The 26,128-nt window shown below is 46.9% G+C and overlaps 1 protein-coding gene across 5 annotated transcripts in view; it reads right to left on the bottom strand.

Moving 5' to 3' along the window:
- Nucleotides 1–457: 457 nt before the first annotated feature.
- RNF220 (ring finger protein 220) overlaps nucleotides 458–26,128 on the bottom strand; it is a 219,804-nt gene continuing 194,133 nt past the window's right edge. For all 5 annotated transcript variants that reach the window (XM_027747215.2, XM_039384721.1, XM_027747216.2 and 2 more), the window contains 3 exons: nucleotides 12,876–12,984; nucleotides 11,681–11,755; nucleotides 458–3,527 (listed from right to left, as the gene is read on the bottom strand). In XM_027747215.2, the coding sequence (XP_027603016.1) occupies nucleotides 3,456–3,527; nucleotides 11,681–11,755; nucleotides 12,876–12,984 (256 nt within the window). In that variant the 3' untranslated portion in view covers nucleotides 458–3,455. The remainder of the gene's footprint in view (nucleotides 3,528–11,680; nucleotides 11,756–12,875; nucleotides 12,985–26,128) is intronic.

Genomic DNA, 26,128 nt, shown 5'->3' with positions numbered 1-26,128 from the left:
GACCCATCTGCAAAATGTTTGTAAACCGAAAGCGTCGGCGCCAGCCGCGTGCGGGGGGGAACCCGACCTCTGCCCCCCCGGCCCGGCCCTGTGCCAGGGGTAACCCTACACTGCACTGGGGGCCCCTAATGCAGGATGTATGGATCTGTTGGGGCTGGGTGCCTCCTGCCCCCAGCTAATGCAGCTGAGGAGACTTCATTATGGGGGTGTCCCCCGAGGGGTGCCCTTCGCCCTGCCCTCCTGGCTCTACGAGGGGGGACCACTTGGGGCAACCCATCCGTGGTGGGGTCTGGCGAGTGTCCCCAGCATCCCCCTGCATCTGTCCCTGCATCACCAACAGGACCAGGACTCCCCTTTGGGACATTACCCACATCCAGGGGCTGTGGCATGAGGTGGGGGTGTCTCCTCCGCTGCCTCTCCCTGCAAAGGGAAACACAGAGAGGCAGAAAGCGCCTGAGAAGATTTATACTTGTTTAATTAATGTCAAATGTAGTTTACAAACGGGAGTGACAAGTACCTCTTTGTATAATATACACTGACACACAATCATCGACACACCAGAATATCGCTTTGTGCAACTGGGATTCTTTGGGCAAAGATAGGTAACTCTGATATTTCAGGTTGTTTTTTTTTTTTTTTTTTTTTTTTAAATCATTTAAACTCATTACAGAAGAGGGGAAGTGGCAGATGCCTGTTACAAACCGGGGTGCCACTCTCCCCAGCCTTCCCCCAGCAGCTCCCCCCCTTGAAAACAGGGGGTGGCTTTACAATTTAAACAAACAAACAAAAAAAAACAAACAAAAAATAACCCCCAAAACAAAGAGCCAATGACTAGTTACATATGGTTTTACACATACGTACATAGAGCACATGGCTGGTCCACAACACCTGCCAGAAATCCTGGCTCCCTCCCAGGGCCTATTTCCAAGGAAGGGCTGGTTTGGGGTGTCCTGCCCTGTCCTGCCTTCCTGTCTGTCTCTCAAACCCACCTGCTGCACCCTGTCCAAATCTGAGACGTCGGCACCAGCACACTCCCAGCTCAGCCATGTCCCCCCCAGGTTTTTCTCCCTTCACAAACCCAGCCTGAGCTGTGTGTGCCTGCCCTTCCCCTGCCCGAGTGCTGCTGGGTGCAGGGTCACCCAGCAGTGACAGCCCCCTGGGCAGGTCCCGCCTGCAGTCTCCTCATGGGGTCAGGACCCTCCAGGGTCCCTCGGCTTCCTCTGGTCCCTGGGAGCTCTGCAGGTACATGTCCCTGAGCAGAGGAGGCTGCAGCTCTCTGGTCTGAGAGGCCACACACTGCTATGAGCTTGGAGACCCGGGAAAATCCCAATTAGGAATTGTCACCTTTTGATGAGATGCTTATCAAATAACAGCTCCTTCAATTTGGTTTGGGGTTTTTTTTTTTGGATGCAGTGGGATCCTTCTGAAATCACTCAGGAGATGCCAAGGCCAGCAGCTGTTCTCTGCAAAACAGCACCAAGCTCAGGGCAGGGAACACATCCTGCCCTCCATATCCTGCCTCCCCAGCCTTTCCCTCTCTGGAAATACCCCAGCGGCCCAGTTCCAAACCCCTCATCCACCGTTGTTCCCAGACTGTCTTAAAACGCCCCAGCCACGTTTTGCTGCCAGGTGGGATCTGCTTGGAAAGACCCTGCAGGAGCAGGGGAGATGAGCTTCCCCATCTCCCTGTCTTCTGGCTGTGGGGAGCTAGGGCAGGGATGCACAGTGTGGAGCTGGGAGAATTCAGCACACGAGGTCTTGGGAAATGGATCGTTATCTCTTTCTTGGGTCCTGACAATAAAAGAAACAAAAACAAAAAACCAGGCCAGATGGCAGCTTTGGTTAAGGCTGAGGATATGGGAGACAGGGACAAGCATGAGAGACTGCGTGGAAGAAGCTGGGGCTGTGGGGGACCTCTGGATTCAGCTGGAAATGTCTCTGCTGGACACTCTGGGGGTGGTGGTGTGGATGAGACAGGGCTGGCTTAGCTCTCTGCCCTAGTGCCAAAACCTCTTGGGTAAAATGCAGGCTGTAAGGAGGGTGGGAGCTGTGGGATGTGGGTGCAGGGCAGGGCTGGCTCTGCAGGGTTTGCACAGCTCTGCTGGGCAGCACCAGGCCTGCTGCAGCCACACCCGTGAGGGAACTGGCCCAGCTCCCTGGGCAAAGCCACCAGCAGGACCACCCTGTCCCCCGCCATCCCCACCTCCCCACCGTGCTGAGCAGCCCAGGCATCCTCAGCCAGCAAATGCTGCCTGGAGGAGAGGAAAGCAAAGCCGGGCAGGGGAGGGGAAGGTGCCACAGCCTTGGAGGAGGCAGAGGGGATCAGCCGGACCCCTCGGGCAGGCACTCCCAGCCCGAGGAGAAGGCAGGGTTCCAGCTGACTCCCTCCCTCCAGCTCCACACCGTTTGCCCCTTCCCCAGCTGGAAAAGGCAAAGGGGCTGAGCCAGATTCCTCCATCCTGCCTGGCCCCCCGGTGAGGAGTTAAAAGCTGTGTCTTTCCGGGGATAACGATTCTATTATAAATAGCCCCATTAGCTACAACTAATGACAAAAATCCACCTCCTCTACTCCCCATAAGTTCTGTAAGTTATGGGCAATGCTACAGCCATTACTAAAAGCTGTTAACTTCATATCTGAATGAGGAAATATACACCACAGAACATTAAACCATTTATATTATATATATGTATATATATACTTTTTTTAAACTAATGACTTTAATGCCAAAACTTTGCTGAACCAAGAAAAATATGGGTTTAATGTTCTCTGCTCATTTTTTTTTTCTTCTTTAAAAAAAATACAACCCAAAGAAAAGAAAGGGAAACTTATTAGTATGTAATGTTTGAGTCTATCCCATTTATACACAACATTGTAAACATATATAATCTATATTACATGTGCTTCATTTCTGTCTGGGTGTGTTTTTTTTTTTCTTTAAACCTTTTTGTTATCACTAGAACACCACAAAAAACCAAAACAGAACCAAACCAAAAACCAAACCAAAACAAATAAAAACAAAACAAAACCAAAACTGAACAAAGAACACAAGTTACAGGTTATTTAACATCTTTCTGTCAAGGGTCCCTTCCCCAGTCTCCTGGGGGCAGAGTGGTCAACAACACAGTCCAAAGGACGGCTCACGAGCCATCCACAATGCAAAGCCAGCTCCAGGGAACGGGTGATGGGGAACACTGGTTTTAAAAAAGGGGGCTTCACAACAAAGGGTTTGGTTTTGCCCGCTGCAGATGCTGAAGGAGGTCTCAACTTGCGGGACCTGGCAGCCGAGGCTCCCCACTGCTCCTGTATCCTCGAGTCCATGTCTGGAGTCTCTGGTTTGTTTGTTTTTTTTTTTTTTCTCTTTAAATTTTAAAACGTCTTTTTTTTGTTGCGGTCGTTCTTCTCCCCCTGGGTGTGATGAGCTGAGCCGATCGCTGGGTCCCCACCGCCGGGTCCTTCATAAGTAGATGCGCCGAAGGTCTCCAGGAGACGTGATGGTGTTGCACTGGGGACAGAGCTTCTTGGCACCCTGCAAGCAGCAGACGAGACACAAAGTGTGAGAGCATGAAGGACAACCCACACGGCCCTGCCCTGGGCCTGCAACCTCACGGGAGCAGCAACGTCACCCCCCTTCCCCTCCAGTGAGGGCTGTCCCCTCCCAGCAGTGGGCACAGGCTGTGAGAAAGGGAAGCCCCAACCAGCACCTTTCTTGCCTGCCCTGCAAGCCCCTTGTCCTGTTCCAGTCCCCAGCATGAGGCTGCTGGGCAAGCAGGAGCTCTGGAGGGCTGAAACCCAGAGCCGATGTGTGTCACCAAACTCGGCACCACTGGCTGCCAAGGAGATCTGCTCCTTTCTGTTTCTCTCGCTCACCTGCAGCCCTCAATGAGCCAATTCAGGTGCCTGAACAGGCAGAAAATCAACCCAGCTGGAACAAGTTAAGTTTTCAGCAGGTTCTCATGCCTGAGCTCGTTCATGGGGGGCTTGGACCATCCCTTTCAGGGCAGCACGATGGGGCAGTGCCTTGGCCATCCTGCAAAAGCCCACGAGCTGCCGGCACGAAGGAAACCCTGGTCCTGTCCCCCCAGCTCACACAGATGCTGCAGAGATGAGTCTCTTCTGCCAAGGTGAGCTGAAACCAGCAAACTGTGATGTGAGCTGGGGTGGAGTAATGGGTGGCCGACATGAACACTACATGAAATAAAACAAGGGCTGATGTGCCATCTATTACAGAGCCTGACAGCCAAGAGGTGTTAACAAGCCTCAGAATCGGGGTCAACCTAAGCCAGTCATCATTAGATTGGCAGATGTGACAGACAACTGATGGGAAAAACGACAGAAAGATGGCTCTGCTGTGAGGCAGCCTCCCATCTACAGCAGTAGCAGCACAGGAAATAGGGATGCCCTCCCTGAGCAGGGCTTCTTGCAGTGCCTGCAGCAGTGAGTGCGGCAGCAGGGCAGGGCACTGCTTCGGTGCTGCTGCCTGCACTTGGGTACATCCCTAGCAGAGGAGGTGGCATTGCTGCTTACAAAAGGAAAGCACCCTTAGAACAGGCCCTCTCTGCTCTGTGACAAACCTGCAAAGGCAGGACAGGGGCCTTTTCCCCTGGAAGTTCTTTAGGCTAAGGAGAATCTAGAGGAGAGAGTCCCAGGTACAGAAAATTTATATGAGTGCGAGTAATTCACAAGGGTGCACCTCCAAAGAGGTGCAAGTCATGTTTGCTCTGCAGTACTGAGTACTACTGCAGACTAGTTTGGAACCAGCCCCCTCCCTGCTCCCAGTGCATGTTATTCCTGGCAGACATGGACTTCACACACTTGCTATTCCCTGAACTTTGGACTTTTGAACAATCAGGCTGCCATTTGACAGCCCTTGCTGCTCAACAGCTGCCCTGACACACGAGGGGACCATGGGCCTTTGCACCTGAGATTTGAACCAGGCACACACAAAGTCTTGTTGAGCTAGAGTTGAATGAAACACATGATGGACACTCAAAACACCTTAGGCATCACTCTCAGGGTGAGTGACAGACTGGCAGTGGGACAGACCATCGGTGGTCTGGATGTTGCACCTAACTCTGATGCTGATTCCTGTGGGCACATCCTTTTAGTTATCTGGGACAACTACTGTGTCTGTTTAGATTTTCAGCCTTCTGGGGCAGGGACCATCCCACTGTGCCTGCACAGAAAGGGCAAGCTCTAACCCTGCATGTCCTAGTAAAAACTTGCTGCAGTGCCAACAATATGAAGGAGAGAAAAATGTAAACATCTGCCCTTTCTGACACTGTGGGCCAGGATATACAGCAGCACCTCCATGGAGGGGCTCAATAATCTGGATGCAAATGTCACAAAATAGCCTGTTTCAACTGAGTCCCTGCTCAGTTCCATGCAGTTCCCTGGTCCTTCATCAAGGCAACTGTTGCACCTGGTTGCCCTCTTGGCATCATCTTTGTAGCCAGAGGGTCCCAAAGGAAGTGGCAGGGAGGTGTTGAGGAATTAATTCACAGCATGTTGTCCAAGGGACAGCAGTTGGCAGCTGCCTGTTTGAGCTTTCCTGTGTGCCCTGACAAGCAGAAGTAAGCGTGCACAAGGATGTTAATCATTCCAGACGGAACTACTGGCCACATCTGTGTCCATGCTCTCTTTCCCAAGACAGGCACAGCTTACACACAAAAGGCAGCAAAGCATCCAACCAAGCAGCTGGAGCTCCTGCCTCTCTGGACAATGCACCAGGATACATTGTACCTTCTGCAGGACCAGTGCTCTGACCCATCGAATGCCTCAGCCTGCCTTCAGTCTGGGGCAAAGGATGGACAGTGCTTGCTGCCACCTCAGACCATGGCCCCTGCTCCTCAATGCCCCTGTGCAATGCTCAACAGCACTTCAGCTGCTCTTTCAGCTCCAAGGAAGTCAGAGACATTTGCCTGCAGGTGGGTGGGGAGGAGCACTGAACCTCCTTGAGTTTGCTTCTGCTAAAAGCCAACCTCAGCTGCTGCCACCTCACTCTCCTGCACCTTGTGCTCCATTCTGGAATGTGAAGCTGGACTGAGATAGTTGAGGGCAGGTGTGTGTGACCCTTAGCAAGGGCAACCTCCCTAACACAGACTAGACAGCTCACTGCAGGAAAATTCAGAAGTTTGGGTTTCTGGAAAGCCACTCTGACCAGGTCTGCAGCAGCCCTCCACCATCAGCCCACAGGGATGGCAGAACAAGCCTGATTAAACCAACTGCAGCTTTGCTGCTCTCTTCCATGGCAAAGCAAGGTCAGGTATGTAGTTCCTTTACACCACAGGGAAAGGGAAGTTGGGTGGATTTATCTTGGAATATCCTGGGATCTCTGACCCTGAGATCTATTTTCTGTACCACATGCTGATGGCTTGATCCACTCTCCCACCTAAGGCTGAGCTGCACACGGGCACCTCAAGTTTCTTCAACCACGCCACAAAGCAGAACCCAAACACACGGAGCTTGACCTATTTTCTGCAAAAGCTACATGATCACAGACTGATTTAGGGCAGTGGAGGACGTTGCTTCACCTGCACATGGGAAGTGGAGCTCATGCTGGAGCTCTGAAGCCTGGGTACATTGGAGGGAACAACAGCATGCTGGAGACCTTCAGCAGCCAGGCCTGAACGCTGCACAGGCTGCACATGGCACGCTGGGCTCAGGGCCTCTCTAGTACTTATGCTTGGTATTAACAGTTCAGGCAAAAATAATTACTTTGGACCCTTGGGGATGCATTTTTCTTTCTTTTTATGAAATAAAACCGTCCTCCTCTGCACACATAAAGCATGTGTGTTAAATTCAGAACTAAGTCCTGATTTTTTTCTTTTCAGATTGAAATTGCTCAGAACCTTGCTCCTTACATCTGACTTTAGGAGTAGGTGTACAACGTTTATCAGCACCAGAGTTTAGGCTCTCCTCTCTTGTGGAGAGGCACATAAGCTTGTACACACACACATGCTGGCACAGGCACAATGAAAAAGCGTTTGCTCCCCCACTGCTCACCTGCCAGCTGGGGTTACTAAACTTTTCCCTTGAAATAAAAATGCTGTGGAATAATAAGTCCCACCTGTCGGCCATTTCTTTCTTTCTTTTTTTCCAGGTCCTTCTGCTCCTTTCATCATAGCTACATGGAAAAGCCTTGATGTGTTATAGCTGTGTGTGCTAGAGTAAAGGCCACCTCAGCTTTTCCATTATAAACCCCAGTTTTGAGGGGTTTATAAAACTCTGCTGCAAGAAGTTTGCTCCAGGGCTGTTACAAAGCAAAGAAACGGGGCTGGAACCAGGATGGAGTTTATTTTTTCTCCTCCTTTCTTAATTAAAATTTGGCAAGTGATTGATCCACAATACAGGCTAATCACTTGGGGTAGTAGTTTGAAAAATACATTAACGAGAGTTGAGATGTTGAAAAGTCGTTAGGGCTTACATGGTGCCAGGAAGGATTGGAGGAGTTTGTCTTAAAAGTTGCCTCTTAAAAAAAAATGGTGTGACGTCTGCTATAAATTGGCTAAAGCAGGGAAACTCAAAAGGAAGGATTTTAGGCACTTCCTGCTGTCCTGTGGGTCTAAAAATGGGCAATTTCCAAGCACAATATGCTACCAGGCACAGAGAATAAAGACACACACACACACACACAGAGCAAGTAGAGGAAGTAAAATCAAAATAGAGAGATGCAAGAGGGACCCAAACCAAGAGCCAGCTTCTGCCAGGAGAGGAATAGAATGCCAAGATCCAATCCTCAACCAAGGTGACAGCCCTCTCTCCCACCCATGCCTTCACATGAAGTGGCAGCTTCTTCTCTGCAAATGCTAATTCCCAGAGAAGCAGCTGCTCCCCACTGCCGTTGTGGGATACCCTCCAGCTGTCAGGTATTGGGGTTAAACCACCAGGAGAACAACTTTTTTCACAGAGCCTCCTCAAAGGGTGGAGCTCACCCCCACAGGCCAGAGCTGAAAAAATGTTAATAAATGACCAAAGAACCTCACTGTATGCAGGAGCATCATGAACGATCATCATGCAGCATCCTCCATGCAGCTGCTGACTCAGGAGGTCCCTGTGCTGCTGGAAGCACCCAGGAATCACCCAGAAAGATTGCTCTGTATCTATGCTGCTCTGTACAAAACTACTCCAGCCTGCATGGGTATTGAAGTGGCAAAGAACACGGTAAACCAGCAAAGGTGTAAGTGTGTCAACTGCAGAGCACACATATCTATTGATGGATCCCCTGGAAGCATTCTATGATGAAGAAGGCTTTTTAGAAGTGTTTTTTTTCCTGTTCTTGCAGTTGTCATTTTCAAATAAGCCCAAGGCAAGCAAGCACAAGCCTAGAGTCAGCAAACACCCACGGGAAATGCTGGCTCTGGCTGTAGAGGTGATGTGGGAAACTTAGTATAAACTGCATCTGCTCAAATAAACCCGTCCTCTTTCAGCCCCTGCACCCACAAAACAGCTCCATCACTGGCAAACAACAGCCTGACTTAGCTTCTAACTACATTTACTTTGTAAAGAAAGATACCAGGGTTTGGGAGATCACAGAATTACAGCTCAGAGGGACATGAATTCAGAACTCACCAACCCACTCCCCTGGCAAATATCACCTCAACTTGAATTACTGCAGACAGACACACATCAAACCTGTTCTCACAAACCTCCACAGCAAAGCAGATGGCCCATCTCTACTGTTAGAGAACCCTTCCCAAGAGAAGGAAAATAGAAATCCCACACACTAGTAGCTGTACTAGTGTTAACTCTCAGTTAATTGGGAAGGATGGAGAAGGGGCAGATTGTACCACAGGGAGATTCATCCCCAGTGACTCGGGGCTGCAGTCCAACAACCAGCTGAGGACAGACACCTGCCACAAGGACAGTGTCTGTTCAGGGAAATGAACCCACCTCCTGCTGCCCAGGCTAAGCTTTGCTCCTGCAACATCATTTCCTTTCCTATCTTTGAAGAATCTGCACGTGTTTTCAGGGCTTTCCAAAAGGGATCACAGATAAGTTACTCCAGGCCCGCGTCCCAGTTTTTGCATAACTTTAAGATATCAACTCAGTTCTCAGCACACAGGGTAGGTGAATAAAAATGTCACTGTGTTGAGTGTCCCAGACAACCAGCAAGTAGGGAGCAACAAGCTCATGGCTGTGGTTTGACACCACTAAAGTCAAGAGGATACTAGAGATGCTCAGATCATTGTAGTATCGTATCCTAGAAAATGTTTAAACCTTAGGTCCACAGACAGATGTGAGCATCAAATTTCACCCCGTGTTCAATGCCCTGCAGGGGTTTAGAAGTGCCCCCAGGCACTCTGAACCCTCAGTTCCAGAGCCTTGTTCAGTACATGATCCTCGCTCTCTCAGACACACTCACACTCTAATTTCATATTAGATCTTGGCTGGACACATGAACCACAGGGATAGAAGAGAAAGGGGACTTTTCACCAGCAGGGATGGCAGATCTCCAGAATGTTCAAAAGGGGCCGGAAGCCCAACACAACCTGCCCGCCCCAACTCCTATTAACTCCAACAAATTGTTTATTGCACAACAGAAGAAAAATGCTGCCCCTCTCCCCCAGCCAAGTCTTTCCATGTGTGCTGCACGCGCAGGCTCCCTCCTCCCAGCCCCACTGGGGAGCCAGCTTTATACCCAGGGAAAGGTAACAGCAGCGATTATTACACACACTATCCCACAGCTCCTCGCTTGTTAAAAAAAACAAGAGTCTCTTTTGTGCCCGAAATAAAAGGAGATACCTTAATTAGAACAATGCAGGTTGGTAAGCATTAAACACTGAGCCCAGCTGCTGTATGCCATTAAATTCATAAAAAAGGAGGGGGGGAAGGAGGGCAGTCTTAACGAGATTACACACATTGACTTTGATCAAGACACAAAAGCACCAAGGCGTTCCAGGGTTTTTATTGCTGTCTTCAGGCTACATTTTAATGGTTACATTAGAAACATGCGAACACAGGCTGGGAGATTTTTTTTGAGATGGGAGAGGGAGTGCAAGCATGCCTTGTGAAAAGGCCTGGTTTAATAAATTGGGGGCTGCAGGGAGAGACTAGGACTGGGGAACACATGAGTAGTCACTTATTAATTGCTTCCCCTATGCAAGTGCCAAGTCTTAACATGATGTCTTGCTGGACTATTCCCATCCTGCCTGCCTGGTCAGCAGAAGAGCCATGTGCAGATCACACACAGCCAGCTTCATCCCCACCTTTCTCAAGGAATTCTAGGGGGAGATGGCTCCCAGTCTGCAAGGAAAATGCTAATCCCTGAGCACCTGGAGTGAGTTTCCCCGTTCTCATGAGCAGCTGTGACTGCTGAACACGACACAAAGGGGCCTGACTGAAGTTGAACTAAGTTGCTGCTGAGTCTAAGAGCAGCCTGAAATTGGTGTCACAGATTTAGAAGGTGACTTGAGGCTGGCGGGAAGGGGAGAAGACAAAGACTTCAGAGTAAAGAAAACGAAAAGTATGTTAGTGTTTTATCCTGTGCTTGCAGCACTGCTGAAGGACAAGATTACTCTTCACTTAGCAAAGGTGGCAGAGTACACATTCATCCAAACACCTCACAGCTATGTGCCCACATATGTGTCTTTTATAACATGCTGCTAAAATGTTTACAAAAGCTTGTATAAACTAAATAGTGACGGGGTGTAGCTGAAGAGCTATAAAATACAGCCCGAGGGATAGCCAAGTTATTGAGTTGCTATTAGTACTCAAGCCCACAGGCACTTCACCATCCTGGTAACTTTTCTTGGACAAGACTTTTAAAAGGCAGGATTTAAAGGAGCATGATCAGCTTAATCGTAATTCCAAGCGCACAACGTGTTCTATAAAGTAGAGTAATGCCTTACAGGAACAAGTTTTTAGGAGTGGCACTCCCTCACATTTTTTGCAACCCAACACTGTATCATCTTGCTAACAGGAGAACTAGAAAGCACAACTATTTTCCACTCCCCAACTTAAGCAAAATGAAAGTTTGAAAATCAGCTGCAGAGGGGACATTAAAGACTGATTATAAACCCCACAGTTTAAACACAGGAAAAGAAAACACTTCATTAAATAACAAATTTTAACCTGATGTCCTTTAATAAATGTATAAATTGCTGCTCTACTGGGTCACCTATTCTATGTTCAAGGTAGTCCCCAAACTTCTAAACACGGATGGTATATGCTTGAAAACTACACAGCGCTATTTCAAATAATCTAAAAAATACAGATCCATATTCATAAAAGCTCCCTTCCATATCCTCTTCTCCTGAAGATGATTTCCTTTGCTTCGGGGGAATACTACATTTCTCAGAAGCTACCCATTCCATGAAATCTCAGCAGATTTGGCCTCCATTCTCACAGCTTTACCTCTCTGCATGGATGCCCCACAGGAAATTACTGTAAGGCAAGGTAGTCCCTGGCACAGAGCTCTTCAACGAGCCATGGCTGTGCCCACAAGTAGTGGAGCAACAAGCAAGGGGCAGGACAGCAATTTGGTCACAAGGACTCAAACGAAACTCACTCAAGTCAAAGCTAGAGTGGGGTGTTACACAGCAAGGTTTGGGCAGTCTGCAGGCACAGCACTCACATTATCTAAAATAAAGCAAAAAGCACCTTTCCCTGTGGTGATCTAAAAGTATCAAAGAAGAGACGGGAAAGGCTGTAAGTCAACAAGAAAGCAGTCAAGAGCCTCACCAGAGTCCGCAGCCAGCATTCTTCACAGTGCACATGCCAGCACTGAATGGAAGTCAGGGGCATTGTGTAGGAGTCCTGAGGAGAAGAAGCAAACAGGTTATTTCCACAGCAGGGATCTACTGACTCTTCACTCCCAACCCCATCACAATGCCTCTCTTTGTGGGTAACACTGCCTGGTGTTTTGTGTAATATGTAAGTTGCATTTTTGTAATGTTTGTACAGAAGAGGCTGAAAGTCTCCTGCAGTCCCTTTTCTTGGCTTCCCAGAACTCCTGTTGGAAGCCCATAATCCACTCAAGTGGTGACCTGGCTCAGCACAGTTATTGCAAAAGCATCTGAAGTTGCTGTGGCCATCTGCCATTATTCTCATCAGAAAGGTCACCAGATCATACAAAAACCAGTGACAGGGCAAGATCAACCCTTATCACAATTCACAGCTCTGCAGGAACAGCTTAACTACATCCCAAGAATACTGCTTCACTTTCAGCAGACATGTGAGTATCTTCTGTCATTCCTAAGAAACCTCTGGAAATTAGCAGCAAGAGTAAGTTGTTGTTCTTTCTGTGGGATGAATGGCAAGGGCTGCACTCCCACATCTACAAGCTGTGAGCTGGCTGGGAGAGAGAACCCTGTGCATCCAGATGAAGTTGCAGAGGGAGCTCTCCACCAAGCAGAATGTTCTCCTGATCTGAGCAGAACAGAAACCCAACAGGAGATGCAGAGCCCTGCAGGCTCGGACCATCAGAGGGAGCTGCTGCCCTTCTTTAGGAGAGCCACAGCATCAGCACAGAGCAAGGAGGGCATCAACAACTTTTGAATGCTCAGGCAACATTCCTGTTCCCAAATCAGAGAAAGTGGGTCTCTGATCACAGATTCTGCTCTCTCCTATGCATGTAAATGTGGACATGCAGTAAGAGGATGCTTGATCTCTGGGAGTGTTCTATAGGAAGACTCAAAGTCTTCCTATAAAAAAAGTTGGAACTTTTTTTCCCCGATATAGACGGACAGCTGCCAATACCATAGGAACAACGTAATGCATACGGAAATTTTGGTTGCTAAGACCACCTTCATTTGGAAGGCTAATTGGTGATGAGCTCCCCCATATTCTGCCTGAAAAAAGGAGAAAAGCTTATCCCCTCCTCAGCAAAGATATCAAGACATTTCTGATTCATTACCACAAGTGGAGTGCTACTCACCATGCAAATGAGACATTTATAGCGGTCCCCACGGGAAAGCTGCCTTTCTAACTCACGGACACGAGCCTTTAACGCTTCAAATGTTGTCACTGCAGAGTCTTCTGTAATTCTGCAAAAGATGATGGAGCGTGAGCATCACTGAGCACACAAGACTCTTAAGAGTTTGGGGGAAAAAGGATCCCACAACAGGTACTGCACAGGAAATGGCATAATACTCAAACTAATATATCTGCCTTGGGGTAAAGCAGAATTCCTGAAAAGCCCAGTGTGAATTCTTTAAAGTGGCCTACTAAACACTTCCAAACATATCACCAAAGAACACAACTGATGCTGGAGTTGGCAGCTTGATACAGAGCAAATTTCCACAAGACACAGACATTTAAAGAACAGGTATTTCTGCTGGGGTTTTTTTGTTTGTTTGCTTTCTGCCTTTTTTCTTGTCTCCCTTCAGAGATTACTTAGGATCACACACTTGAGGCAAAGTTCTGTACGTTGCTTTAAAGCTGCTGAGATAAGTTTTTGTGGGCAATAGGAGCTGCTCTTCCCCTCAGAGAATGGAGGCCTTTGCTGGCCATCAACCTCATGTAACGCGACATCAGCTCATTACACAGGATCAACACAATGCTTTTATATTAATGAAAGCCCTAGTTTTTTGGGTTCTAATACTGAAAAAAAGGAGAAACCAACAGCACTGAGCGCTGTCAACAGGCTGGTTATAAAAGCAGCTTCACAATCTGCTTTCCCATTTCCTAGGGTCATTTTTGATGGGCAACATTCTCTCTTTTGTCACAGAGGCACTGTGCTGAGGGCAGGCAAGTGTACTTTCATGGTTCTGCAAGGCTGGTGAAAAGAGCAACTTGCCAACCTAAAAGCAAGGGCAGACAGCAATGCTTAGCAAATGAGATGCAGGGAGCATTATAGACAAGGATGTGTCACTGGCATGCTGCAAAACCCGATTTATACACAGTGCAGGCATAAGGAGGGGCCCTCAAGCATTCTCCAGAAAAGGCTTAGAGCATTGACATAAAGGCTTTCACTCTTGTGAATAAAAACAAAACAACAATTTTCATTTATGTCAGTGAATTTCAGGTCTGTCCAAGGAGAATCCAGCTCAGAAGAACCTGAAGAGCATTTCGCCGTCAGAAGCTGCATCATCAATCAAAACATAACCCACAGTGGCACCCACGTGTTCTACCTTTGTAGAGGATGATTCACCAACAGGTGGTTAAAACATGGGTCTAGTGGAATTATTACAACCAGCAAAGTGAGCTGCACTCTCAGCTCTCTCACTGCACACACACACTCACTCTTCTGTTCATTAGTCACCTGTCGATGGCACGCAAGGAGGGACCCGGGGTATCACCAACGAGGTGATTCTGCTGGCTTTTCCCAAGCCTTTGGAAAAAGAGCTAGTCAAAGAGATCTTGGATGATTTTTCTAATTATGACACTTCAGAAGAAAGTGGAGCTGCTCAAGTGCGTATGGTTAAGTACTAATGTTATAAAGCTCCTCCAGTTTCACTCCTGCCTTTGTGCAGATCAGACATGCTCTGCACGAGCTACCGGAGGAGATCTTCATCAGAAGGAGATTCATTGGAAGTGACAGTTGCTAGAAAATGGTAACCATTTCAAAACTGCAAAAAAAGGCAAAGAAGTACACATGTCCCATGATAGCCTAGTGGGTAAGGACTGTCTGGGGACAGGAACACTGTGGATTCAAGTCTTAGAATCAATAAATATTCTTTGGAGCAAGATGAAAGAGCTTCAGTAGGAGACAGCCTTCCCTGCTGTGAAACACCCACTTGCTCCTACCCATTGGTATGAAATATTACCATATCCCAGCTTGAGTTCTCACCCTCAAGGAAGAGTTGCTAGCATTTTCAAAGGAAGTCTAGAAAGGTGTTAGTTTTGTCTAAGGAAGAAACAGAATTATTTATTTATAGCTTGAAGATTATTGCTGGCTGAGAAAATTGTTTGTCTTCCAGTCTGGCCCACCAACAAGCTGATACTGGGTGAAGGCTGAAGCTGAATTTGACTTCCTGGAATCCATTTCTCCTTACTGCATGCACAAGGGCAATGGAGGTGTAAAGGCAGTGAGTGTGACTCCTGCCCAGAGCAGGTGGCAAGCAGAACCTCAACTGTTGCTGTATTCTCCTTTTACCATCTTTGGAGCTATCTGTCCTCCTATGATGGGTGGGTGACTCAGCAAGAAAAGGAAAAAGCTGATTCCTTGGGCAGATACAAGCAAACACCCATTCAACCCCACTAACAGTCAAAGCCTGAATAGGAAAAATTGGCCACTGCAACAACTAGAGGAGATAGAAAATGGCTTGTTTATAGAAATCTAAATGGTTGACCCTCATCGGCCAATTTTGGAAAGTCTCTGAGATAATCGCACCTGTCCAGTAATAAACGAATGAATCAGAAAAGGAGGCTGAATAGAGGCATAAGCAATAATGCTCAGAGGCTGCTTGATACAATGGCCAATCAATAGGAGGGCTGTAGATCAGGGTGCTAGTTAGCTGGAAAATTACCGCACCGCTGCGTGCGTCACGCTGTAGGGATCCTGGACAATCAATGTGGGAGGTATTGATTTAGTTATTATCACTTCATACGCTCCAGACATTGTTAAATATACATTTATTAACAAGACTGGGGTGCATTGGTAAGAGAGGGAGCTTTAGCCACTGCAGTATCTCCCAGCGCTGATCAAAGCTCAGCTGTGACAGAATTAAACTCCATGTTCTCCCTGCCAAGCGTGCTCACAGGACAAACCCTGACAGACGGCACAGTTGCTGAAGACATAGCTCCTAACTCACGAGAGAGATAGGAGTTTTGGCCACAAGTGAGTATTTTGCACTTGAGATTTCAGGAAAACCTCTCAGAGCAGCAGCAACAAGGGACGTGGCAGCCAAGGGTCAACCCAAAGTGAGCGATAATTGCATGGTTGCTTCCGAAAAGCCAGAGGAAATGAGGTCAAGGGAAATAGGGAGAACATTAGTAAATAAAGGAAACTGAAACTACCTCCAGGGATGGAATAAAGACCAGAGTCACTTCCCATGTGTCTGGCTCCTGTGGTGGCCAGCACACTTGGGACACATGCCATTCCATTTAGTGACATTTTACCGTCAACCTGCTGCTTGTATCCTAAAGATAAGCATCGCTTAGGAGCAACTCTTCCTGCAGCAGCAATCTTGGGAACTCCCTCAGGCTTCCCTCTTGTGTGCACACCTCGTGTGTGCTTGCCCAGACACAGCTGGGAGCAGCCTTGGGCAGTATTTTTACAGGGTAACGCCAGGGTGGAGCGAGGGTCAGAAAGCCAAGCTCCATGGACACGGCAAGGCTGTGTACAAGTTACCCTGCCAAGTGAGGCAGAGGGAATTACAGGGAAGGAGGAATTGGCTCTCTGCTTTGCCTTGACCTCGTGCTGGATGCAGGAGGACTCTCAACAATTTTGCGCCTCAGTGCTCCGATTTGACGTGTTTGGATAACGTCATTTATCAGCCTCCAGAGAGACCTGCTGAGCACGACTGCTGCCAAGAGCAATACCTTGAGACCCAGCGCTGATGCTTCTCCAGCAGGTGCAAGTGGCCTCCCTGACACCTGAGTCGTCCTCCCTGGCTGAGGCCGTACCAAGAGGGCACCTCCATGACAGAGACTCGTGGACCTACACCACCAGTGCGAGAGAACATTTATATAAGAGCAAAAACAAGAAGGGAGGGTTCCTCGTGGAGGACCCTGGGTCTTGTACTTCTCTCTGGACTTTGTGGTTAACTCTTCCACAACTTGGCAGACACAGCTGAGGATGCTGAGTACCAAGGAACAAGTCTGTGAGACTTGGGCAAGACAGCACGTGGTAATTTTCAGCCTTTATGCCCAACACACATTTTTCTACTACTCACAGCATTTTCCCCTGAGCACTGAAAATAAGAACAAATTTTATTTCTCTGAGCAAATCCTTGCTTTGTTTAGATAAAAGGCCAGAAGAAGTGCACAAAACTACCATGGAGGAGGAAAAAAGACCTATCAGTAGCTTTGAGCTGTTAGGAAGCAATCACCTCCTGGGAAATCTCCCCTGGGAAATGGCTGCCCCCCTCTTTGCAAAAAAACTTTAACCCAAACACTGGTTATTTGTTAAACATTAGCATGCATGTGATCTTTGTTTCTCCAAATTAAATCGAGCAATTCCTACCCACTGTCCCAGTGGGCAATCACAGGCAATTCCGTTAATTAAATTATCTCTGATTCTGCAGCTCTGGAATCTCTCAATTGACTAAGTCTGTGCTTTATCATCAACAAAATACCGGACCAAAAAGGAAACAAAAAAATGCTGATGTCAGAGTGATTGGCTTCAGTTAACCCTTCCCAGCTGGATATTAAGGGCTGCTCAAGAAACTGTTGTACTGGAACGAGCCCAAGAGCGAGAGCCCTGTACCACAGATACCAGCAGCAGCTGTTCACTTGTGTTTCCTTTCTGTTGTACAGAAAAACACAAACACCACACAGCCACTGCATCCAGCATCCTGCCTATCTGAGAGCCACAGAAAGATGCAAAGCGTTAGCTGCTGAAGAAGCAGAAAAACACCTCACAGATCAGCAAACCCCTGCAAATACTCCACCCTCACCTTATTTAGACCTAACTTGATGTATCCTGCTGTTGAGGCGTCTCCATAAAACATTCCCCTTTGGTTTATTTCAACTGGATATAAATTTTCCTTTCTTCATAAACGGCCACACTGTACACAGCATTCCATAAATTTTTACAATTCCACTGTTTGTATGTACCTTGTAAAAAACGCTTAGCACTGATTAAATGCACTACCAATAAAATTTCATGGGCTACTTTTGACACTTGATATTCTGACCTTCTTCTCTCTTCCTCATACATTTATTTTTGCTTTCCTACGCCTGTAAACACAGACTGGCAGAGAGGAAAATGTACAGTACCACTGACAAACCCAAGAGTGATGTATTTATTTTTAAACAAAGCCTTTATCTTCCCCTGTACAAAGTGGAGAACCTGATCCCAGCAGAACATACATGCCACCTCCCTGCACCAAGGGCAGAGGTCGGGTCACTAGCAGCTTACATATCATAAATATTAGAAACAGACTGGTCGATGCTTTGACGGCAGAGTCAAGTTAAGTAAGATTCCAGGAGCAGAGAAATTGCCCCTGGCCATATCCAACCATGACTGTAGATGACAATTATCATAACCACTACTACACTACAGGAGAGAAAGCCTGCTGCAGTCCTCACTTTGTGGGGCACAAATCTTCAAGAGTTGATAAAAAGATCCAAAAAATGACCCCAACATCAGTGCACAATCATGTAATTGCAAGCCTTCTCTCAGAGCCAATTTACATTTGGGTAAAAGGGCAACTTTTTCACAGAAGAGACCCTGTTTTATTAGCCTGTAACATGCTGTGCACAGCTCTGTGACACTGGTAGCACTGTGGAACAGCAGAGCACGGTGATGCTGTCTCAGCTCTCACTCATACGTTGCCTTCAACACAAAATCCCTCGCTATCTGAGTTTCAAACACTAGCTATAAACACCTTTATCTGTTTTGTGATAAGAGTTGCTTCTGTTTTCAAAGTGACAAAAGAATTTGCCTCCCCTTCCCATTTAGCAAGCATCACCTGCAGCAAGTGCTAGAGCTAAGGATACAGGGACTTTATTTTGGCAGACGTGGGTGAGCACCACTGAAGTCAGCGGGATATCCACAGACTCAAAGGCCTTTTACACTTACTGGAGTGCAAGAACATAACATGAAGCTAAACCCCCCCCCCCCCATTGGTACTAACAAGTAAAACACACTGATGAGAAAGTTTTTAAAAAGAAAAGTGACAGGTGGCTTTAAAAGGAAACAGACACAGCTCAGGCATTTTCAGTATCTTAACTCTCTGAAAGAAGCCCAGTGTCAGGCTGGTGGCAGATTGACTGCCAATCACCCCACAACATGTGGGCTACTGGATTGGCACAATGTACTGAGATTTTATTTCACTAGATGAGCTGGTTACAGCAGAAGGGGCCAGCTCCCTTGCTGTAAAAAACTGCCCAGTAAAGCTGTTTACAGTAGAGCCATGTCAAATCACACCAAGTGAAGTTTAGACCCTCAGTCTGCAAGACTGCCAGCGCTAAAAGCAAATCTTCTGGCAAGACATCAACGTTTTAGGAGCTGGCTTCCCCTTTATTTAGCTAAAAATCTCATTTATTGGGTTTATTTGTTTTTAGACTAACCTTCTTTAAAGAGGCTGACTTATAATCCTGTAAAACATTGTCACATGTATTGAGGAAATTGGCAAGGATGCTAATTTATTGTCCTCTAGGAAAAAAAGCTCTCTTTCCTTGATTAATGTATGTTTTTGTATTGTAAGATATTAAAGAATGTTGCTTCACCTGTAATTATAGAGAATAGTTTACTCTGGCAAACTGCCCTGGCTTCTGGTTGCCAAGTTATGAATAATGCAATGTTCCCCATTCTAATTTCCGTGTTCTAAGTTGTGAATTTGGAGCGGGGTGGATGCAAGGGCACACACACACACAACACTGAGGCGCTCTCAGTCACGAGCGCCTCTATTTTATACTTGCTTGCACAACTTGTTAATACTGGCATCTGCCTGCCAAATTCAGAGTTTGCTTCTGACTAATTTCATCTTGATGCAAACCAAAAAATGTTGTCTCTTTTTCCCCACAGAGGAATTATTTCTCTTACACTTGCATGCACTGTCACAATAGCACTGAGGGGAGCTTATCGCTGCAAGAAGGCATTTTAAGCCACGTTTAGTAGGGCCTTGGGTAAAGATTCCTTGAAGAATTTAATGACAGAAAAATTCATTTTGCTTTCACATCTCCCCCGCCTCCATAACACAGAACCAAACAATGTCTTTACAGAAGCGGGAAGTAAATTCAGGCACTGGCTCTTTCTCTTCCCTTTTCTTGGCCCGCGTTTCGCTGGGACACATGTGCCCAGCCCCAATCAAAACAGAGACAGATGGCACCGCTGATCATTCAGAATGGAAGGAGCCTCGGAGTCAGCATGTTTGGATGCATTTGTAGGGCTACGCAGTATCCGCTGGCCACTGGGACTGATTTAAAAAGGCGGCGAGTGAAAGTCTGAGCCTGCGCCAAAATTTTAAATGTGCCATTTGAGCAATTATGGTTCAACATGAAAGCTGGGAGAAAGAATGCGTGGGTCATTCTGATTTAGATTTAGAGACTATGTCTCCTGTTCCAAAGAGAAAATAAATGCAATCCCACTGCTTTACTGGAACAGATTTGGCGATAAAGGAAAAAGCCATGCTACAGAAAAGTGGTTTGTTGCAGCAAACCAGGTTCTGTTGAGGCAGCACAGGCTGAGTTAGAAAATCATTCTGTAAAAAAAGTTCCTAAATAGAAATAATTACTCAACTAATGTGTTAAAGTCTCGGTTCACTTTTGAAATGTATTCTTCATGCTGGTGAGCCTAATTGTATTTTTAACAGATTTGTGAAGGTGCATCATGGTCTTTATCTTAGTACAAGCCAGGTCCACAAAAGGCAGGCGGTGGAAATGGAAAATGCAGCTCCTCTGAGGCACACAGGTTAGAGGTTCCAGCCTACTGAAACTTGCCTCCATCCACAAGTAAACATATTTGGATTATGACCAAACTCCACATATATAGCTAGGCAGGTCTATTTTTCTACTGGAAGACTTATGGCAGCTGTAACTTGTCATCCTACTGTGGCCTGGAGCTGGTCTAGTATTATTGGTAGCTTTGGTTGGACGATCAGGGCACAGAATTATAAAATATCCATGAAGGTGAAAAAGGAATAGCAGATTCCTAGGGCTGAAAGGTGCTCAGAAGGCTGGACATGCAGACGAGCCTCGCAGGCAGCCTCTGCGAGCGATTAAATAAATGCCTTCTACTCCCATGGCCCACATCCAAACGACCGAAATAAACAGGAAATATCTATGCTACTACAGCAGCACTTGGACTCATCTATAGCCTTTTAAGGGCTTTACCATGGAGGTGATATGCTTTCCAGAACCTCCATTCATGACCGCTGATTGGAGGTACACAAGGGCAGTGCGGTAACACATCCTCCAGACAGCTTCCTACAACTGCTGCTGCCGCCCTAGAACTTTTACGCTGCTGCTGTTTCCTTTACGGGGAAAGAAAGGATCAGAATTAGCATCATTTAAGGTAATCGCGCCTTCAAAAAGAAACATGAGGCTATTAAAGGAGGCCACGGCACATTAGTATCACATAACCAACTGTGGTCCCAGAGCTGGAAGAGGAAACCAGCAGTGCAGTGGAAGGACAGGTCATGAGCCGGCTATCTGAGGGAAAAGCCGGAATGCTTATGTAACCGAGAGGGAAACAACAGCTTTTTACAGACAAAAACTGTCAAAAAGGAAGAAAGAAGAGAATGGAAAAATAGGATGAAGTGCCCATAGTGGTGTGGAGTAAGGTTAGGACAAGCAGTGACTGGAGTAAGGTTAGGACAAGCAGCGACACTGAAGTGAGGGCAAAAAAATCACCACAGATATTAAACTACTTTAATTACATCACTAGCTACTACACTGCTTCTGTAAAGGCAGTGCTGGGTTCTGTGTTACAGCAGCAAAGGAGATATGAAAGCACAATGAATTCTTCTTGCAGTCAATTCTTTGGGAGATCTTTACCAAGCTTTAACTAAATGTGGCTTAACACTCCTTCTTGCAGCAGTAAGCTCCCCTCAGCAGTATTGCAACCGTGCATGCAAGTGTAAGAGAAATAATTACTGACTCTACAGTTGTCCCAGACACAGTTTAGTGAGGTGTAACACAAACTGGTGGGTTTTTTAGTACTATTTTATATTTATACTTACTAATTGTAGCCTAAGAAATGCATAAACTACCAGGAGCTGTAATTACAATCATCCTGTTGTCATACAGCAGCTGGCACAGCACAAACACTTACTGGGTCCTGCCACAAGAGTCAGTGAGTGCCAAGGAAAGCAGTAGCCCTGTCACCACCAGCACACAGCCAGCCTGCGCAGCCAGGGCTGCCCCTCAGCAGATGCAGGAGAGCGACAGCGAACTGGCAGCGGACGGGGCACAACATGATCCCGCTTCTGCTTTTCAAAGGAACATTTCCATCCAAACACGGAACGCAGCCTACGTAAAAATAATTGTTACTTTTCTCCTGAGAGCATCTGGGCACCATACAAATGTTTCCTAAAAAAATATCAGTCCCTGCCTCTTAATTCTTGCAGTGTAGCTAAGGGATGTGAACAAACAGTCACATCCTCAAAATATTTTCAGAAGGAACACGGCAAGATCCACAATGCTCCATCAGAGACATTGTTAAACACGACAGGCTAATTTTAGGGACGAGTCCTCTATCTGACAAGCTGCTCACACATCTAAGGGCAGAATTCGTCTGCTAGTAGGCAGCTGTTTGTGTTTTATAAGCTAAAGTTTCTTTTACCTATGGAATAACTCCAATATTTCACAGGGAATCATCATCCATCTAACTGAAGTACCCTCTAACAGACCATCAGCCTCATATCCCCTTTGAAATAGCACAGCTGAGCACTTGCTGGGCCACGATTTATTTTTTACCTTCTAAGACATCTTGGTAACTCTATAGCTCAATAGTGACAGTCGAATTTCACACTGCGATAGCCCCCCATCGATTTTTCATTCCCAGGAAGCAACTCTACAAATTAAAGTTAACAGCATTTCTGAAACTAAGGAAAAAAAAAAAAAAGAAAAAAAAGGAAAAGAAGGGGCAGGCAAAAAGACATAAATGGCAAGATGCTTTAACTGCACCCCCAGCATAGGAATAGAATTCCTTCCTGGAGTTTTCACCAATTATGGGACAGGGATGCTACTGCCCCTGAAACCAGCAGACCCCTGGGGTTTGCAGATGGTTCAGCTCTAAAACATCACAGGATCAACAGACATAAGAGTTCCTTCCTATATGAAGATGACAAAATCTATAGAAAACTGTCCCAAGGCATGAAATCAGACCAAACCTCTGGACAACAGCTGCACTAAACAGAAACACCACCTTCCCCCAGGTCTGAGCTTGTACAGTCAGCCTGCCTCGCTGAGCTTCGTTAACCACCACCCTGTGAAGACATCGATACAATTACACTTTGCACAGTGGTTATAAATGTTTGAGACCACCATTGGCACATGAAACTTCTACCCAACAGTTAGAAGAGGAAGCAGAATAAAGAAACACAGCCCAGTTCTCCACCGTCACAACCCAGAGGGACGAAATGGAGCATCTCCCTCTGCACCCTTTCAACACTGAACACCAGTATACAGTACAAACACAATATTACATATTACTGAATTAGTGAAAAAGACTAAAACCTAAGAAAGATAAAAATCTAGACACAAGCAGCACAGCCTAGCAGCTCATTCTCAGCTTGGCTTTGACAATCCCACACTTCAGTTCAGCTTCCTGCATCCTCTCTCAAGTTCACACGGGCTGCTCTAGGACTGGACCCATCAGCAGCATCATGCTCTCGCAGAACACAAAGGGTTAGTTCATTTATGACCCAAGTTAATTTTTTAATTCTGTCTTTGCTATGAGATGTTCTTGTCTCCAGGCAAAGCCTATTAATAGTGTGACACTATGGAGAGGAGTTGGGAAGCGCTTATCCTGTGGTGTGAATTCACAGCAGCTTCTGTTTCCCTCTGACACAGCAGCTTAAGCATGGCTCCTTCCCTTTCAGGCCTCTGCTAATCCTCTGGCTTCACACACACTCTGCTCCCACCCTGACCCACTTGCCTGGGAGCAGGGTCCCCACGACAGACACTGCTACCTCCCTGACTGCTCTCACACGCTTCACTCCTCGCACAAGGACCCCAACCTAAACTTGTTCAATTTTAACTGATGCTCCTTCCTGTGCTGCTGCACCAGAGCCCCTCCAGAGCCGATGTTTCAGAGCAGCTGGACTGGAAAGAGGTGAGGTGGGGGGGAGGGAAGGGGAGGAAAGAGGAGACAGGAAAAATAAAACAAACACAATTGCTTTTTGTCTCTAAAACCCTCTTTTTAACCCAACGAGCGTCTCATCCAATGAAGCATGATAAGCATGAAGTGTTATATAAAGAAGATAATTATAAAGGGATTTAATGCTTGGCAGGCTCGTATCGCAAGGTTCAGAGCAGAGGTAGCATACTCACTTAAACAGCCTTGTGTCCAGGTTTGCTATTATGCAGGCAGCACGGCTGGGGCCAAGCGGAATCAGAAACAAGATTTGTTTTACAAAAAAAAAAAAAAAAAGCACAGCCCCCTTCCCACTGAGGATGGCAGTTCCAGTCCCACCTCCTTCCACTTCTGTCCCATCCCTGATTAATGATGTTGTCTGCCTGATTTATGACCCACCCCAACAGATTAGAGTTTCCCTCTTCAACCTCCCCCCCTTTCACCCCTCCCAGAAGGCACAGCCACACTCCGCTGGAAATATTAGAGAATTATTAAATAAACATTCATACGTCATGTCTCTTCCCATACTGAGCTCATCGTAGTCAACGCTCAGCGGCCGGGTCCTGTTTGCTTTGGGGCTGACACCAAACAGCTGGAGTGATTCATGGAGAGGCTGGCTACAATGCTCTGTGCCATATATCATGCTCGCAGCGCTCCCTGCCCCGGCGGAGATAAACTGATCAACCACAACGGGCTGGAATGAATTTATGACAACACAAAATTGAGGAAAACAAATGGGAGGTGACCCAGTGGGCCACTAACCCAGACTCTCTCGCTGGCCTGCAATCTAGTCTGGTGGCAGAAAGCAAAATTGAACATTGGCACTCTGAATTAAGATGCTGGCTTTTAACCCCGGGGAACCTCGGTTTCAAAACGGCACCAGACCCTCGCAGGAGGCATCTTGGGAGGGAGCAGGGAGGAAGACTTTTTGTGGGGAAGGTGCTTTTTGCAGGTCTCTGTGCGCAACAGTGCTGAGAATACGACGTTGGCGGAGCAGCGGGGGGGGGTGCCTGCGCAATTAGGGACCGGCTGCTCTCCCTGAGCAATGCTGCATCTCAAGTTGAGGTAAAGTAGTGTCGCACTAGCTGAGCTTTGCCTTGGCAGTGGCTGGGGTCTTCAGCAGACAGGCAGAGCTCAGACAGTGTGATGCTCCTTCACCTGTCCCCGTGAGCCTTCAGCACCCCAGGGTGTCTCCCAGACACCCCACATGGCTGAGATTAGAAAAGCTCAGCAGGGCTGAGACACCCTGCAGCGTTGGGAAGGAGAGCTGGGAGCAGCACCTTGTCTCTCACCATTGTGGCTGCCATCTGAAGTTCAACACTATCAGATGAGATCAGCTTGTCCAAGCTGCTGATGACCTGGCACAGCACAAGGAGTGGAGCAACAAACACAGACTTACCCCGAACCCCATCTAGTTGTTCTGCATGCAAGAGACTCTCCCACAAAAACCCAAGTTTAGATTAAATGAACTTGGGCAGGCAAACAATTTCAGCTACAAGGAGGACTGCTTGCTGTACTGTATTAATGGATTAAAAAACAAGCAAAACCACGCTGCTCTCTTTGCCTGGACTTATTTTTGGAAGAGGGGAGGAAGGAACGTCATTCTTACGAGAGAAGGATCAATACGCAGATCGCTGCTAACTCTATTAGCCACTGCTCTGAACGGAGAGCACGGCTGACACAGGTGCTAAGCCATGTGCTTCTGGACAATTTTTAAAATGCTAATGAGGTGCTACACGAGGTTTAACATGCCAATCAATAATACTCAGATTTAAAGGCAAAAACTGAAGTTACAAACAATGGAGTAAAGTGATGCTGCCAAAAACTTCCTGTAAGCACCACCCAAAACAAGAAAAATGAAACCAATTTAGCCCCAGATTAAGAAACAGGAACTAGAGATGAATCAATTTAGCCTGTTGGGCTGGGTCGCCATATATCATGGCTCAGCAGTGGAGTGGGAAACAGCCAGACAGTGAGAAACCCTTCCCCCTCCTTTCTGTAGGCTTCTAGCTCTGATCCCTGTTATCAATTAATTTAACAGAACCCCTCTACACAGACAAGCACACAGAGCATTGAGACTCCTTAAATGGCAGGACAGAAACTATTTATCACACATGAATCTCAAAGGAAAGAAGAGCAAAAAAAAAAAGCAGCTAGGAATTCTCCACCTGAAACACCATCTTGTTTTCTGAACCTCGGTAAAATAAAGCACCTTAAATAAAAAGGTGCCCCTGCAACTTTCAAAAATTAACGTTTTTGGAAAGACTGAACAAGACATTTAA

The sequence above is a fragment of the Pipra filicauda genome, unplaced genomic scaffold, assembly GCF_003945595.2.
Source record: "Pipra filicauda isolate LSUMZ 115617 unplaced genomic scaffold, ASM394559v2 scaffold36_size6622888_pilon, whole genome shotgun sequence".
Classification (NCBI taxonomy): Eukaryota; Metazoa; Chordata; class Aves; order Passeriformes; family Pipridae; genus Pipra; species Pipra filicauda.
Note: the sequence above shows the minus strand (reverse complement) of the source record. Positions and strands in the feature narration are given on the sequence as shown.